Source organism: Sorex fumeus, unplaced genomic scaffold (genome assembly GCF_029834395.1).
Source record: "Sorex fumeus unplaced genomic scaffold, SorFum_2.1 ptg000005l, whole genome shotgun sequence".
Classification (NCBI taxonomy): Eukaryota; Metazoa; Chordata; class Mammalia; order Eulipotyphla; family Soricidae; genus Sorex; species Sorex fumeus.
In genome coordinates, this window is record NW_026606062.1 from 686,570 (window position 1) to 705,556 (window position 18,987).

Genomic DNA, 18,987 nt, shown 5'->3' on the forward strand with positions numbered 1-18,987 from the left:
AGGAAAAATATTATTAATAAAGGGGACCAGCAGAAGAACCAGAGACTTGAAGAGAAAAGACTATCTGCAAGTGGTGGAGTGAGCTAATGGGAAGGCCAAGACAACAGACAACAGCATGATCTAACTCTGGGGCTTCAGGGGCTGGAGAGATAGTACAGTAAGTAGGGCATTTGCCTTGCACACGGCCGACCGGGGTTCAATTCCCAGCATCCCATATGGTCCCCTGAGCACCGCCAGGAGTTAACTCCTGAGTGCAGAGCCAGGAGTAATCCCTGTGCATCGCCAGGTGTGACCCCAAAAGAAAAAAAAAAGCCTTAAAAAAATAAATAACTCTGGGGCTTCCTCCAGTAAAAGCATAATGGAGATAAATTACTGGGTCTATTCAGGACTGTGCCAGCAACAGATCAGACAAAAAATATCAATAATAGTTCATTTTACTAAGCATATTACCATGCTTAACATGGATGGTTTCTTTAAGCCTCATGATGACTGTAGCCAAAAAGCTTATTATTTTCATCTTCTAAGAAAGTTAAGGAATGAATAAGTTTCTTGGTAATGGTCATGAAACAGCCAGGATCCAAGGTTTAAAATTCCATTTGGAATCCAAGAAATGGAAATAGAAAATGAAAAACTAACATGACGTAAGAGCAAGTATGTGTGTAATCTGAAATGTTTCTTTTAATAACAGAGTAATGAACCATGAAAATTACTTGAGAAATGGTTTTCTTAGTGAAAATGTAGTTAAAACTCACCTAATCCTGACTGTCAAAGAGAACAGTAGCAAGCTAACTTATCACAGTATCCTAAATACTAGGTTTTCACACTCTCATTTACCTCAAATGTCAATACAAAATGACAATGAGACTTAGAAGGAATAAATTAGCTGTATTTTTAGAAAGCAATCAGTGAAGTGTGTATGTTTTCTTTGAAGCACCATGACTGACAGTGCCAATAAGGACAGGGATTCATGCAAACAATGTCATGATAGCACACCTTCCACCAGTGTCCCCTTCCATCCACCACTGTCTCAGGGCCCTTATTCCTAACCACCATTGCCCTTGGTCAGCCTAGTTCTAAAACCAGTTCACAGGTTTTATTACCTTTGATCATTTGTTATTCCAATAAATATTTCTGATCAAATTTCTGTAGCACTGTCCTCCCGTTGTTCATCGATTTGCTCCAACGGGCCCAGTAACATCTCCATTGTGAGACTTGTTGTTACTTTGTTTGGCTTATCAAATATGTCACAGGTAGCTTGCCAGGCTTTGTCGTGCGGACGAGATACTCTCAGTAGCTTGCCGGGCTCTCCAAGAGGGGCGGAGGAATTGATCCTGGCTCGGCCGGGCTGGCGGCTTGCAAGGCAAACACCCTAACGCTGTGCTATCGCTCCAGCCAAAAAATGCATCTCTCCAATATACTTATCACTGAGCCCAGACAACCCAGAGATAATAAGCGTGACTGATTTCCATAATTGAATCAAAAAAACTTGGTTGATTGGAAGTTCTTTAAGAGAACCATTTTAGTTTGATCATTGTGTAACTGTAATTCAAACATGAAAGCTTGTAACTTTCTCAAGGTGATTCAATACAATAAAAAAAGAGAGCACCATTTTATGAAGTGAGAGAACTAGAATAAGTTTTAACCATTATATTACAAAGGAAAAGAAAAATGTGAAGAGTATAAAGGTTTAGAAGAAAATGACATTCAACCCCCAATTCTGCTGAAGATACAAATATCATACTTGATAATTTAGTAGTGATATAAGCTTAATACCTCGCTTCATCTTATAATACACTATTAGGAAATGTTATTGACAGCTTAGCTTAAGTCAATGTTTTCCAAATTGTCTCAACAAAGCACTGTTCTTGACAAAAAATAGTTATATATGTAAAGATATGTGTGTATAGATATAAAGAGTAGACACATTATAGGAATTTCTACTTGGAGATAGATGGCAGCTGTTATTACAAAAACAGTTATGTTAATATGAAATAAGTTGCTGAAGATATGAAACCATTAGATTTTACAAATTTTCTATGAATATTTAGTTTTATCTCTCATACTGTCATTCAGTCACTTTTACCCAGAGATGTATCTTTGGCATGCGAGTTTCCTGGAAGAAAACAGAGCAGTCTCCTGCCCCTGTGCCTGGCTGTCCTCGCCAGGGCCCCTTGGAGGAGGGCAGGTTGAGTTTCCCTCCCCGCCCCGACCAGAGCTCCGGTAGCTGAAGACCTCCAGAACCAGCCACAACCATGTTGAGACTACTCTCCATACGCATGAAGGTACCAGCAGAGGAACAAAGGCATGAGGGTCCCAGGGCTGAGCATACTCCACCCAGATCCTCCATCTTCCAGTAGGCAGGGGTCACACCCACCAACTGACCCCCAGCGCCGCGTAATCCCATCAATGGCCAAGACGCAGAGACTATAAAACCCAGCTTCCGGAAGCACGCTGCCGCATTTGCAGCCGCGTGACATCTATTATCTCATTCTTACTTTGGACAACCTGGCCGGCTACCAAAATGTACTCTGCCCTCATGGCAGAGTCTGGCAAACTCCCCGTGGCGTACCCAATATGCCAAATACCAGTAACAATGATGGGTCTCATTCTCCTAACCCTGAAACAGCCTTGAATATGGCACTTTTTAAAATCTCAGAGCTAGGATGAAGGAGACATTACTGGTGCCTGCTTGAGGCAATCAACGAACAACAGGATGATCGTGATCGTATCTTTCCCCTGCATTTTCTATTCCCTTCACCCAGCATATGTAAGAACAATTAAGATCTTACCCCGATAAGGCTGATCCTTGCCTAACTTTTAGGAATAACAAAATATGGTCAGAGAGATGGTCCAAGGGCTACAGAGCGCAGGTAGCTGACCCTAGCTAGATCCCTGGACTTCCCTACAAGGACAGAGAAGCCCAAGTAATCCCTAGTGCCCCAGGCCGGAGCAGCACTGAATCCTCTGAACCATGAGAACCATGGAGATCACCTGTTAAGTCAGCTGCAAGACACCACAACTTCACACCTCCCACCCCCACTCCACCTCAGCACTGCGTGGGAAGCTCCCCTACCAAAAGAACAATGAAGCAGCAGCACTTACCATATACATTAGTATGTCTCTAATCATCACCATAGCTGTTTGATGATCATTCCAAGCTTGATTTAGCGTTTGAAGAAAGTTGTTATTCAATGAATTTAGTACATCTTCTCGCACCTATTAATAGAAGAGTTCATCACAGTTTGTTTATAAGCATACATGCACAATGCACACTCAAAAACATACATGCACATCTGTTCAATAAATAATGCAGTGGAATTCTATTTTAAATCAAGAAATACAATAAGCTAGTAGAAATATTTTAAACTAAAGTAAAACCTACACACAGACTACCAAATGTGTTAATGTGTGGTCCAGGTCCACCTCATAACTTTCAGAAATTGCAACAACTTCCTGGGCACTTTTCAACGATTCATTAACTTAAAGGTCAGTCAGAATGAAATCCTTGCTACTTACAATGCACTATATTAAAGTGGTCCAATGCTATTGTTCCAACTAAATTTCCTACTTATATAACCCTTCCCCATCTATGAAGAAAGACTGCGAAAAGTGACTTCGCAGTAAGCCTAATTGGGCTCAAACTCCGGCATCCTGTCTATCTGTGTAGGTCTTGGGTACTTCATTTAATCGTTGTGCTTCAGTTTCCTTGCTTGTGAAATCATATCCATTTTGCTGTAGAGTCAGGGTAGAGTCTGGCACTCAGCAGGCAGCACATGTGCTGTACCACTTCTTCTTCCTTGATTTTCTCCCTTAACAAACCAAGCTTCCGTTCCAACTCCACAGAGAGGAGCCTTCTCATCACCGTAGTACAAACCACAACCTCTATCTCTTCATGCTCATCCCTATCACACTTTTAAATGACATGCTTATAGTTTCACCTACTATAACTTCCATGGCAGCAAGGATTCTAGTTTTCTGTGTATACCTCGTATACCTAAGAATTTAGTAGGGCAGAAGACCCTAATTTCATCCTCACCATCCAATAACACACCACCTCCAGTTGTTAGAATTTTTCAGGCTCTGCCTATGGAGTGTTAACTGTCTTCCCAATACACTCATGCTAAAGATAATCAGACTTCGAGAATTCCTTTCTATAGTTCACAAGCAAACTGCCACCTGCTTGCATGAAAAGTTTTACTATTGCTATTCCTTCCTGCTGTCATTAGTCTTATGAAGAGATATTTTAAAACTAGAAACAGAATTTGGACTCTAGTCTAGCTTTATCGTAAAACAAGTAGTGTACTTGTCCTGTAAGTTACTACAGCACTTCTGAGACTACTTTGTCCACCTCTACAGTCATTCAAATCCATAATCCTTTATGGTATAGTTCAACTCTGAATACCTTAAACCTAACCAGACATCCTCTATCTCAAAATGTCCTCTACCACAGATAATCTGCACTTGTGGTTAAACATTTTGGGGAGGTGTTGTGAAAGACTCTCAATCAAATTTGTTCTTTCTGAGAAACAAACTAACCATTTATCAAGATATACAAAAAGCTATAAGCCTAAATTATAAACACATGGCAAAAATGTCATTGTATCTTAGATCTAGCTTAAACAAGCTGAAATGCCAAACCTGAAATAATACACAACATACTTTCTTTCAATAAATAGGCAGAAATAGGGTTTTGTTTTTTCTTATGTATTTGTAGAAAGGAGGTCATTAGGAGCTTTTAATAATCAGTCACTGCAGCAATCCTATTAAACATATCATATGAAAACCACTAGTCTCTATCAAACAATTGAGAATCTTACTCTTTATCTTTGTTCAGAAGACAAAGCTCCTTGACTTCAAGATACACTATGTCGCAAATATGTTCATCGTACCAAATGATAAGCTCTCATGCTGGTCAGCTGACAGTCCGGAAACAAATACTCTACGCCAAATTAGCAATATATTTCAATTCACTAATCCTAAAACTTGTTAGATACAAATTCCTAGTTAACACTAAAAACACACCAAGCTGAAAACATGTCTATTTACAAAATTTTTCACTAAGCCTCACTGCTACTGAAACCTCTGAGCAACAACTGAAATACTAAAACCATGAACCACATAACAAAAATGAAATCTTGTATATTCCACACACCAACCATCTAGCCAATTAATCCCATGCACTTAAATGAACTCCCCACTGACCATGAATTCTGGGCCACACCCAGAGGTGCTCAGAGCTTAATACTGGCTCAGTACTTAGGAACAACTCCTAGAAGGGGGCCTCTGGGAACCACATGTGGCGCCAGAGATTGAATCTGGGTTGGCTGCTTGAAACGCAAGCACCCTACCCACCATATATCTCTCCAGGTTCTCAGTGAATTTCTATACACTCCTGTTATAAAATAGTTTTGTGTTAACTGTATATAAAGCTCCACAATGGGAAAGCAAAATGTTCTTGATGTACTTGCTGACTGAAAAAATGACTGAATAAAAAACATTGCCGTAGGTTACTCTCTTAATTATTGACTGACATACTTTAAAATAATCAAGCATTAACTTTTCTATACACTTGTCTTTCAACAAAATAAACACGCATTCAACTATAATTTGTCATAAAATAAAACGGCTTTATTTACATTCTTCAAAAATTATCAACCCATCAGTAACAATAACTTTTACTTAGAAAATAGCTGAGTAAGCTGACTTAATATTTATTTTTGAATGATTATACATTTGCAGACATTTTAATTGAAAGTGAAATGCTTTCTATAAACTTGCCACAATCTGTTTTTAATTAAATCACTCTATGAGCAAAAATTCCTCAAATAATATGCCAGGAAATATTCTTGCACTCTGATATATAAAAGTGATTGGGGTTGGGCGATAGCTCAAAGAGCTAAAGCACATGCTTTGTATGTAATCCTGGAGAACCTGGATTTACCCCACAGCACCAAAATGGTCCCCTGGGCACACAAACACCCAAAGCAAACCCCAGTATTAAGCTGAGAGTAGCCCCAGTTCCGTCAGGTATGGCTCAAAAATGAAGAGAAAAAAAGAAAAAAAAAAAACCCCTGAATGTGAATGCTTTAACCATTACAAAGAGCACAACAAGCTTTAAGAAACACCGGCTTATAAAACAAAACATACATGAGGTGAAAAAAGATTTTAACCTTTATTTTACAATATTTTAACAACATGGAATTTGAAAAAAACCGTGGGGTTTGGGCCAGAGAGTACAGAAGGATAAAGGCCCTTGTCTACCATGCCACCAACTCAGTTCAAATCCCTGGCAATGTTGATGGTTCTCAAGTATAGCCAGGAGTCCCCTGAACACCTCCAAATGTGGTCGCAAAATAAAAACGATGTGAGGGCAATGTGGGTATGGGTAATATTGCTAGTCTCACAGCCTAAAATAACCAGCTGACTTTGCACCGACAAAGGCTATATAAAGGCAATGCCAGGACTAAAGAGGTGTGAGGATCAGCACAAAATCAAAAACCTACATTAAGGTTTCTAGAGAAAGCATTGGAATTAGAAGGATTAGACCATGAAAACACAGGACGGAACCAGCAGTGAGAAGTAGGTTAAAATTAGTCACTGAAAATAATTGTCTGGGCATGGCACTTGATCCTGCAAAGGAAAAAGTGACAGTCCTTTAAAGTAATACTTTTTAAACGTTTACCACTAAGTTTACCTGAGAAATGTTTACACAAACTTGGGTATATAGGTATATAAAACAGGAATTTTAAAAATCAAGTATCTACTGCTAATGAAACTTTAAGTTACACAGGCACAGTCAGCAGCTATAAAACCTAGAAGACAGAACAAACTGAAAGAAAATAAGATGTATCTAATAAAAGATACAGAGAAAGAATTTATAAACCTCAATAAAAAAAAGCAACCTGATTTTTAAAGACTGACAAAAAGATCTGGACAACTCACCAAAAAGATATCCAGATGGCAAATAAGCAATGAAAAAAATACGTAAAGATAGCCAGTATCAGATCATTAAGGAATCATTAATCAAAACAATGTAACACCACTACATATTCATTACTGAACATTAAAATGATCAAGTTCAAAACACTAAAAACTAACAATAACTGCTGGTGAGGATACAGAGCAATAAGCACTCTCATTCCTTGACAGTGGGGTGATGCCATTTTCGGACACAGTCCGACAGTTTCTTACAAACTAGAAACGCTCCTACTATCTGATCCAGCTTCATGCTCCTCAAACATAAATAGCAAAAGAATGACAATAGACATGCGTACAAAACATCTATAGCAGTTCTTTTTCATAATTGCCAAAAACTCCAAAGCAATCAGTTCTTTAGTCCCTCACTAGGTGAGTAAATTATAATCCACCAGACAATGGAATATTATTTATCGCTAAAAGAAGAAAGTTATTAAGTTTAAAAAAAAAGGCAGAGGACCTAGGCGATAGGTGTGCACAAGCACTGCATACTGGAGACCAGGTTCAATCCCAGGCACTGCATGGTCCTGAGCATCTAGCTGGAAGGGCACCGAAACTAAATACAGACAAGGAAGAACTTTAAATGGAATAGACCAAAGGAAAGGAACCAATTTGAAAAGGCTATACAGTGTATGATTTCAACTATATGTCATTCTGGAAAAGGTACGACTATGAAAACGGAAGACAGTGTTTGCCAGGACCTACAGTGGAGGGAGAACATATAAATGAACTGTCAGAAACCAGGAGATGTTTAGGGCAGCGAAACTACTGCATATAAAATGGTAGACACATTCCATTTTATTTTAGGTCCACACTCAGCAGGGCTTAGGGCTTACTCCTGGTTCTGGGCTCAGAAATCACACCTGGGAGCCTTGAGAGATCAAACTGAGCAAGCCCCCAGTCCCAACAGGCTATACTATCTCTCCACTCATGGTAGATACATTTTATTATGTATTCATAAAGATTAACAGAATGTTAATTAGCCCTAATTGTAAGTGTAGATTTTTCGGGTGATATTTTGTCAGTAAAGTAAAACCACCATCCATGGTAAGAAATGTACCATTCGGGTGTGGAATGTTGATACCAAGGGGGACGGTGTGTGTGATAGGAGGAGAGACTAAAGTATGAGAAATGGTGGTATACATTCTGCTCAATTTTCCTGTGAACCAGCAACGGCCCTTCTTATTAGAAAAAAAAGAAAAAGGACTACCCAAGAGGAAAAGAAAGAAATCTGTCTGAGGGAAAAAAAAAAAACCCACAAACCAACAAAAACTACCTGGGTGATTCTGCTACAATAGTTAAGATGAGGAAACTTCTAGAGCAAGAGTGACCATGTGTTTTCCTCTGCAGAAACTTTTTCAACAGGATTATTTTATAGTTACAATGAAACAATTCTAAGTCTTTGACATAGCACACAATGCCTAGCTATATGGCATCATTTTCAAAGCACCATAAAAATTCAAAGAAAGAGGTTATTAAAATGAAATTTTTTAACAAAAGATTGTATTTAGGGAGGTGCAAGGGGATTCACACATTTGAACTGTGTTAAGGAATGAGAGAGTTAAATACCAATCCACAGAGTCAACAACACTGAAATCATGAGACCCAAACTTTAACAAGCCAACTTAAAAAGGTGCCTGTGAGATGGCAGGCCGGGAAGGGGAGGCAGGGGATGGGGATGGGAGGGAATGGGAGAGAAGCTGGGCTGGTGACAGGATGAGTGCTGAAACATTGTTATATGTAAAGCTAAGCTAACTTCATAAATCACAATGCTTTAATAAAAAATAAATAAATCAAACCACACTGAGGTAACAACAACAGAAAGACGTTCCAGTTTTAAGCAACTTCCAATATAATGTTACAGAAAGCATTAAAAAGGGGGGGGGGGGGCACAGAACACCATAAAAATTAAAAACGGCTGTTCTATAAAGTTAAAACAAAAACACTGGAAGAAAATGATTTCCAAAGTATCACAGAGATTCAAAGAAAGGGTTAGTTGAATGAAATGTAATAAAGGATGCAATTTTAAGTTACTTCCAATATTACCAAAAACTTAGTGTAGGACTGTCCTCATGTTCACTGATTTGTTCGAGTGGGCACCAGTAACGTCTCCATTGTGAGACTTGTTGTTACTGTCTTTGGCACATCGAACATGACACAGGGAGTTTGCCAGGCTCTGCCGTGCAGGCGGAATACTCTCGGTAGCTTGCTGGGCTCTCCGAGAGGGACAGAGGAATCAAACCCGGGTTGGCCATATGCAAGGCAAAAGCCCTACCGATGTGCTATATCGCTCCAAATCTGGAAGAAAATACAAAATGTCTTAAATTCAGAATACTAAAAAACAAAACTGTCAGCTCAGTAAATAATTAAAAAAATATATCCCTACATGCATCTCTTAACCGACTAAAACATATCGATAACTTCAAGTACTTACAACGATTAGAGCAACTAACTCTCATATAATGCTTGTGAGAATACAAAATGGAAAGTCCCTCCAGCAAGTTTAGCAGCATTCTACGAAACTAAATATACACTTGTATATGACCCTACCATCTCATTCCTAGGCGTTTAAAATCTATAAAAAAAAAACTATATTCATATAAAATCTACACAAAAATGTTCAGAGTTCTATTCATAACTGTAAGAAGCCGTAGAAAACTAAATGACAAGCAAATAGTGATACAGTCATACCACAGAGCATCGCTCAGTGATACAAAGAACAAAATACAGAAACATTAAGAGTCTGAACCAATTTCTTAACTCTATTGTAACCAGTCTGGCCAACAAGAAAATATATGTGAGGAAAAAAGTCTGAAAAGACTATGAACTATGACACTGCAAAGCAAACAAAACTATAGTGACAGAGAACAAATTGGTGGTTAATAGGTATTAGGATGAGAGAAGGATGTGACTCAAAGGGAAAACAGACACTACTCAGGGTGAAAAAAACACTTCGCATTGACTATGGTAGCCATTATGTGAATCTACACATGAGCTATAATTCGCATACATGAAAATACAGCAAATTTTACTGTTTTTAAAATTGGCAGTAATTATGACTTCTCCAGGTAAGTCATGCTTTATTATAAACATAAGCTGTGATGCCACAACCTTTAAGCATAAAAGCAACCTAACTACAATCAAGGATTTATTGAGCACATCAGCCTTATATTCTACAATAATTCTAATTGGCATACTACATTATTCGTTTCTGTGACCAGAGCTCTTGCAGTCTTTTCATTATATCCTTACCAAAGATTAAGGTAAAATTACTCAGTAAAAAGGAAAGCTTTATTTTTCAGCATTGAAATAAAACCTGTTCACTGATACCAAGTCCATCCAAATTGCAACACCCCCTCAGATTAATTAAATTACTGATAAAAGAAGAATGGTGCAAGAGTAAGAGAAAGATCGGACATAAGCTCCCAACATCTTCAGGAAATGAAAGACAAGCACAGACTCAGGGCTAGTAGCTCCCAGCTGGACTAAGGACATTAGTAAACCCCCAATACTTTTTACATAAGTAAAATTTTTTCTAACCACTATTTTCACCCTCAAAATTTCTACAGCTGAAGTAAATTTCAGTCAGGCAATCCTAATTAAATGTCTAGGTGATGCCAAAAAATTAAAATTAATTCATCAGCAAACACTGAATTAGAACTGAGTCACAGCCATGACAGGGACTTCTCAAGATTGAGAACTTTCTTCTTAAAAAGTCGCAAAACTCAGGGCAATATTTAAACCCCCAAGCAGACCAGTCATTAAGTTACATAAATTTGTATTTAGTATTGTCACTGTCACTGTCCTCCCGTTGTTCATCGATTTGCTCGAGCGGACCCAGTAACAACTCCACTGTGAGACTTGTTACTGGTTTTGGCATATGGAATACGTCACAGGTAGCTTGCCAGGCTTTGCCGTGCAGGCGAGATACTCTCAGTAGCTTGCCGGGCATTCCGAGAGGAGCAGAAGAATTGAACCCAGGTCGGTCAGGTCAGCCGTGTGCAAGGCAAACACCATACAGCTGTGCTATCGCTCCAGCCCGACATGAATTTAGAATAAATAATATACGCCATTTGTTAGCAGCATATGTTTGCCAGTAGCAGAGAACGTTAGATTTCAATAATAATAATATTGGTGTGGCTGTTAGTTGGTTATTATTTCATAATAATTTTGTTGTCCCAGCCTACTCGGATTGGAGTCGAGCATACTCCACCCAGATCCTCCAAATCCAGTAGGTGGGGGTCACACCCACCACCTGGTCCCCTGGCGCTGTGTAATCCCATCAACGGCCAAGACTCAGAGACTATAAAATCCAGCTCCCAGACAAGAACAGTGCAGTCTTCTGCCCCCGCGCCCGGCTGTTCCTCGCCGGGGCCCGTTGGAGGGGAACGGGTTGAGCTTTCCTCCCCACCCCGACTCCGGCAGCCGAAGACCTCCAGGACCAGCCACCACCATGCTGAGACCACTCTCCGCACACATGAAGGTACTGGCAGAGGGACAAATCCACGCGGGTTCCGGGGCCAAGATCTCCCAGCCTACTCGGATTGGAGTAGAGCATACTCCACCCAGATCCTCCAAATTCCAGTAGGCGGGGGTCACACCCACCACCTGGCCCCCTGGCGCCGTGTAATCCCATCAACGGCCAAGACTCAGAGACTATAAAATCCAGCTCCCGGAACCGCGCGGCCGCATTCGCGGCTGCGTGACATCTAATCAGGACATCTTTTTATGACATCTTATTATCTCATTCCTACTTTGGACAAACTTGCAGGCTATCGAATGTAGCCTGCCCACAGGGCAGAGTCTGGCAAACTCCCCGTGGCGTACCAAATATGCCAAATACCAGTAACAATGATGGGTCTCATTCTCCTAAAGAGCCTTGAATATAATCTCAGGGTTAGGATGAAAGAGACGTTACTGGGGCCTGCTCAAGGCAATCAACGAATAATAGGATGATGAAATGAAATGAAAAAAATGAAAATTTTGTTTGGGAAGTGGGCTTCCCTAGTGGGCCTCAGGGGCCCAAGGATGCAATGCTGCTTGGTCCCTGAGGTCTCTGGGACCACCAAGATCACCAGAATCACACACCTCAATGATCCACAGGCTATGAAGTGCCTCAGATCCATACAGCTTGGGCCAGTAGAGTCTTCCTGTGTCGTATCTCCAGCCCTTCTCACAGATTGTATTATTACCTTGTATTCCAAAATTTTCTTCCCTGCTTAAGTGAGCCTATGTGAAACTAAAAATTCTGTTCTATGATGTACTTGATGATGTGGAGGAAGAAGGATTTCTGGTTATCCCAGGTTTGATCATAATGAATGGGTCCAGTGTAGCGAATACATCACCCAGTGTGAAATCCAAAGAGGACCAGGGATTAAATGGGCACGAGGAGAAGGAAAACTCATTTGCAGAGTACATGTGGTTGGAGTATGAGGAGGATTTCAACAGACAGGTGGAAGAGGAGCTTCAGGAGCCAGAGTTTTTGGACCATTGCTTCCAGAAGATGTTGGATGAAGAAGACCAAGACTGGTTGATACCTTCATGGGACCTGCTGCAGCAACAGTTAAATGGACTGTCAGTAAGGGCTACAATTTTGTATTAAAATACACATCATGTATATAAAACATGAATGGGACATGAATAGGAATACACACTAATGATACTAAGATCATTTTTAAGTATCACAACAGAGACATTATACTATCCCAGAAATCCATAGTATTTTAATATTCACAGAACAGCCACAACAATAAAATCAGTATTTGCAGACAACACCTAGGCAGTTAAGTAGGACTTTGGCTAATTCACTTAACACACCAGCTGGTCTATATCTTCCCTCTTCCAATATGAATGAGGATGATTAAAAGAATTTCACACTATATTCCACTAAGCTACTTAGTAAACCAATATACGGCAGATTGTTTCCCTTGATTAAAATTGGTTCTGGATGATTTAAAGGGTCATTTTTCCATTGTTGTAAAATAACAAGTCACTGGAAGTCGGTTAAGTGCTTCTCTCTCCTTTAAAAGACATTGTCCCTTTCATCTGCTGAAATCTGAGTACTTACATAAATGTCAAACATTTACCAAGATCAAAGTTAGCATTTAAGCTGCCACATAATAATATTTGAATATTTTTTCAAATCCTGCATTTGTTATCTGGGAGGTTGACACTTAACAAATTTCACCAGCTTTGTAAATTCTACTTTTAAAGGACACCAATAATTACTCTTTAAGACCTCAGAAAAATTTATTTCCTCATATTACAGATTAATATGACATAAACCAAACAATTAAAGTAGCTTACTACAAGAAATGACTCTCAATAGAAGACAAACCAGGAAATACAAAGAACATCTCCCCTAAATCAACAGGCCTTAGCCCCCCCCCACACCCCACTGCTAGATTCCATATTTGAAAGACTAGAGCACAACTTTGTTGTTACTTCATCTATGGGTGTGCCTGTGAGCAACTCCCACACTTAGCAGGTGATAATTGACCATGATCAACTGAATTCACTCCTCTGTATAGTATCATTCATCACTTATAAATCACTTGTAATGATACCATTTTATTGCTATTATAAAATGCTTAGAATAGTAAATGCCACATAACATGTTCCAAATGTAGTAATATTTGTATATCTTAAATACATACTTTTTTTGAAGGGTGATCTGGGTTTACTCCTGCAGCTACGGGGCGGGGGGGGGGGGGGTTTTCACATGTGGTCCCAAGGAATGAACCCTGTGTTCCAGCATGCAAAGCATGTGCTCTAGATCTTTTGTTATCTTCCCAGCCTTTATGAAGTTATCTGGTCAGGATAATCACCCATGGAAAGCTTATTAGAAATGCACAATCTCAATCTCAGGTCTTATATCAAACTGAATCAGAAAATATCTTATATCAAACTGAATAACGAGATCTGAAATTCACAGGTGCCTTGAATTTTAAGAGGCAAGCAAAATATACACTTACACAGGTATGTTTACTTATTTCTTCTAAGCTTCAATTTTCACTCAATTCTTGCTTTCCTCTAACAAATTTAAAAACTGGAAGGAGTTTTTTGTTTATACTTTGAGGAGTCTGTAATGCAGTCAATGCATTATTGCATATTTGATATTTGGTCAGTAGACAATGCAATTGACACCTCTTTCAAATTCCTGGGAATCTTCTCAAGACACTATAAACTGACAGGATTCTATAATGATATAAAAAAAAATCGCTGCCTCCTTATATTCTCTAAATTGATCGAATTTTTCTCATTATTTTCCCTAACTTCTAAAATAAACATGAGAATCTTGGTCAGAGAAATCATACTCAGTACCATTAATGAAACAGTACAATAGCCATTACAGGGAAAGCTGTTTTCTTTATTGCCCTCAGATTGTTCTACAGATAATTTTACTAAAGTTATATACAGTTAGTAATGCAGCTTTAAAAGTTTAACAATTTACAAAGAGCCAACTGCTTGCAATTTCATATCAAATTCATTTCTAGTGACTATATTTTCTATTGCTAAGTATTCAAAATTTAGCATTTTTTTTTGGAGGGGTGGGTTCAGTGTTCTGGGGCCACACATGGCAGTGCTCCAGACTTATTCCTGGCAGTGCCCTAGAGACCATATGCTTTGCAGGGGATCGAACCCAGGGTGGCCTTGTTTGGAGCAAGCACTCTAGCCACTGTACTCTCTTAGCCCTCCAAATCAAGCTTTTGCCTAAAAAAAAAGTCTTTTCCAAAACTGACAATTCGTAACTTTAACGACCGCTTCCAATAAGTAAAATAGGATGCAAGGTGCCACAGGGAATGCAAGATATATTTAGTCACTTTACAATCTGTGTGGGGGCAAGGAGAAAAGTAAAGTCTATTATTAGCCCTTCGGTAACCTTTATACAAAGTAGAATACAAAAGAGCACTAGGAAACTCATAAGATTCAAAGCAGAGGTACACAATGGAAAGCAGGACAATGCAATTTCACACTATCATACATAAAATTTGTTACAAGCTAGAGGAAATAAAAGTTATCTGAGCTTGGTAACATTTTTTAAGTGATAAATACTTCAATTCTCATCTATTAATGATGTTTAGAAAATCAAAATCAACTCATGAAAAATAAGTCTTACCTACTGGTGAAAAAGGAAAGCAAAGAAGGAGCATGTGACAGAACAATATGAATCATCAGTTATAAACTATTACATTCCAAATGCTCAAGACAGCAAGACACGTGGGTCAGAGAGATGGATCAAGAGGATGAGCGCATGCTTGCATGCAGGTCTGGGTTCAATTCCCTGAGCACCTCTGGGGGTGACCCTGGAGCAAAGACTGGAATGGCTGAACACAGCCTAATGCATCCCAAAAACAAAACAAAAAGAGACAAGTTACAGATTAAATGTCACCGTAACATTAATGTCACTGTTATACTCTGAACAACTGGGAACATGAATGACAGAGTTAATAAAACATACAGTGCCGACAATTAAGTAATTAGTCTTTTTGTCTCCTTGAGTATCAGGGAGGAAAACAGAACCACAATTCTGTAAGATCACTATGATCTGGTTCCTGAAAGACTGACAACTCCAGTTTAAAAAAAATATTTACCAGTGGTATAAAATCCTAAAATTAGTGTGATTTTAAATAATGAGATACACTGATTAAACAGTGAGATAGTGATGAACAAAGAGATGAATTACCCAGAATACGTAAGACAAAACAAATCTCAGTAGTTCATGCTATAAACTATAATTTTCATTTGACTCAGTATTCTCAAAGATTTGTTTCAGCAAGCAATTGCTGAATGCCAACTATATGAAGCGGTAAGGGACACAAAAATGAATGAAACAAAGCCTAGGCTAACTCATTCACTTACTAGAAAATAAACAACCAAAACAGATACCTGCCCTCAAAATGTGCACGTTCTACTCTGTGCATCACAAGGTCTACTTGGGTACTGGAATCACCTGAGGAGGTAAAGAACACTGAGCCTGGGGGTCACACCCTCACAGGATTCTAATATGGATTATCATGACTGTCATTTGATCCTCAATATGTTATTAGGGATATTAGATTGGAATTCAAATAATTCTCCAGGTGATTCAACAGAAGTTTGAGAATCTCTGGTATATTCAAGAATACAAGCAAGAACAGTTCGTATTTTACATAGGAAAATACGCTAAGTAACACTTTAAACTTGACATACTCCCTTCCCCAAATATCAGTTCTCTTCCTGTTGTATTAAAGTAGATCTCCTAAACCCAGTACCCCATGGTTTTCGTCTTCCTGACCCAAATAATCCTAATTCCCCATCTATCCAGATAACCTCTTTTCTTTTCCGTGTGTGCTGTAGTTTGCTATTCTGTGGCGTTAGGAATCGTTACAGAGTCTCAAACATTGATAGCCTAGATTCCTCAGCAAAAACAAATAGAACACCCTAATACAAATTTAAATCACTCTTCCACATCATACATCAAAGGTTTTAGACACTCAGACACTTAAGTACTTTCAGCCATCACCCTAAGCAACAACAATCTTCTAAGTAATACGATCTCAGTGTCTTCCAACAATTTTAGCCTAAGGACAAAACAAGGTAGAAGCAAGGAGAGCTGTGGAGCAATCAAGCATCAAGCACCAAAGCGGCACTCATACTTTTAAAACTTTTACCCCACTCGATCCTTTTGATTATCAAATACCAATGTCTGTACCCACAGGATCCAAATCCCCTGTTTTCAAAAGCTAGCCCCACTATCATCCGTTTCCTACAAACGCAGCCAAGTCCATTAGACCCCATCCACTGACCTGATTGTGCCAATGTCTTGCCTGCTTAACTTAAAGCCTCTCTGAGACTACTTACCTACTGTTGTTCACGATATCAATGTTCTAATTCATAGGATAATGAAAAATGACCTCTTTTCTCTACTTTTCCCTGGCTCCCCCTCAATTCCACTTACTTCCCAGCACTGGGAGTTTCTGGCCGACCAGCATGTGCTATATTTTTGTCAGAGGCTGAAGCACACAACAGATCTTAAGATGTGGGACTCTGAGCTGGATCCATGCTTTCTTTAAAAAAAACTTCTAGAATGTTTTGATCAATGTCCTAAGTCACTGATACAATTACATTTTAACAAACTTCCCACACATATGCCATTAAAATCTTCATATTCAATCAGATTTTCTTAGAATTAACAAACTTCCCACACATATGCCATTAAAATATCTATATTCAATCACATTTTCCCCTCCCTCCCTCCCTCCCTCCCTTCTTTCTTTCTTTCTTTCTTTCTTTCTTTCTTTCTTTCTTTCTTTCTTTTTGGGTCATACCCAGTGATGCACAGGGATTACTCCTGGCTCATGCACTCAGGAATTACTCCTGGCGGTGCTAGGGGGAACCATATGGAATGCTGGGAATCAACCCCAGGTCGGCCACATGCAAGGCAAATGCCCTACCCACTGTGCTATCGCTCCAGCCCACAATCTCATTTTCTTAGGAAAAAAACTGACCTACAAAATGGCCAGTGCTTGCCATCAAAAATTAGTAACTCCATTTCCGCAAGCTGTTAGTATCCCCACACAAATATTTTAAATTTACCTACAAGCAATAGCATAGCAGGTAGGACTTTTACCTTGCACACGGCTGACCAGGGTTTGATTCCTCCGCCCCTCTTGGAGAGCCTGGGAAGCTATAGAGAGTATCCGGCACGCATGGCAGAGCCTGGCAAGCTCCCCGTGGCGTATTCAATATGCCAAAAACAGTAACAAGTCTCACAACGGAGACGTTACTGGTGCCTGCTCGAGCAAAATGATGACCAATGGGAGGACAGTGCTACAGTGCTACCTACAAGCAAACGTAGTATTATAACTCCGGTTCTTCTTCATTTCCCTCTAAAAATCAGGATACAAATTCACATATGGAAAAGGAATTTGCACAGACATATCACAGACATTAGCAACTGAGATACACACCACAGGGTGTTTTTCTACAAAGACTTCACACACACACACACACACACACACACACACACACCTCAAACAAGAACGCACACACACCCCTCAAACAAGAAAGCCACTGAAAAGTTCCAACTATCTGACTGTGAATGATTTTAGAGGAGGTAAGGTCCTTGGCCCACCTGGGCAACTCCCAGCCCGATATAAGGTCTCCAGAGCCCAGCCAGGATCACTCCTGAGCAGAGAGGGCTATGCTGAGGCACCACTGGTCGTGACCCAAGCCCTCCACTAATTATTTTTGAAGAAATTTTAAATCCAAACATTCTCCTTCTAATCTTCAATTCCCCTACCCGTAAAACAAAGTGCTCAGAACTGATTAGGATCACAAGAAACAGATTCAAATACATAAATTCAAAATATAAGCTATGTGGAGATAGGCAGCTAGATTAAGGGGTTGCAAAGCACACTGTACATGCAAGGAGCCCAGCTCAATTCTCTGCACTTCAAGGTCCCATGCACTGCATCAGGAGTAGCCCCCAGGCACTGTAGTTTCTTCAGTGCGTGGAGAGATGAAGTTCCTCTTAGACCGCCTTCCTCTCAAGTAAGATGTTAATCAAAGAACAATATATCCAAAAACACAGCGGAAAGTCACTATTCTCTGCAGCAATACGAAATTGTTTCTAAGAAGTTAAAACATTTCTTTTCAGCTGTTTTTCTAAAAGGCAAATAAATACATGACAACCGTAAGCACACTTATGAGGTTGCCGTATTATTCAATCATTACTATCAAATACTAACTTCTAAGAGGGGAAAACTAAGCATAAAACCAATTTAAAAAATCTGCTAGACATCACAAAACTGTAGTCCAAGTTATTGCCACATTAAAACTAAAGGCAGTTTTCCACTTTCTTGCCAACAACTGCAAGCGTCCTAGGTCCGCCTTACTGAAGCTGTAGCAGCGGGACCTACCCCCCTCGGCTGCAGCCAGCCAAGGGCTCAGCTCTGCCACTTCACTGGTGGCCCAGCCACAGACCCTGAAATTTCTGCGATTCAATGACCACTTCCAATCCCTCAGTAC

The 18,987-nt window shown here is 39.6% G+C and overlaps 1 protein-coding gene across 3 annotated transcripts in view; it reads right to left on the reverse strand.

The window, feature by feature from the left end:
- CUL3 (cullin 3) overlaps positions 1–18,987 on the reverse strand; it is a 102,528-nt gene that overhangs the window by 50,382 nt on the left and 33,159 nt on the right. For all 3 annotated transcript variants that reach the window (XM_056120821.1, XM_056120828.1, XM_056120836.1), the window contains one exon: positions 3,103–3,216. In XM_056120821.1, the coding sequence (XP_055976796.1) occupies positions 3,103–3,216 (114 nt within the window). The remainder of the gene's footprint in view (positions 1–3,102; positions 3,217–18,987) is intronic.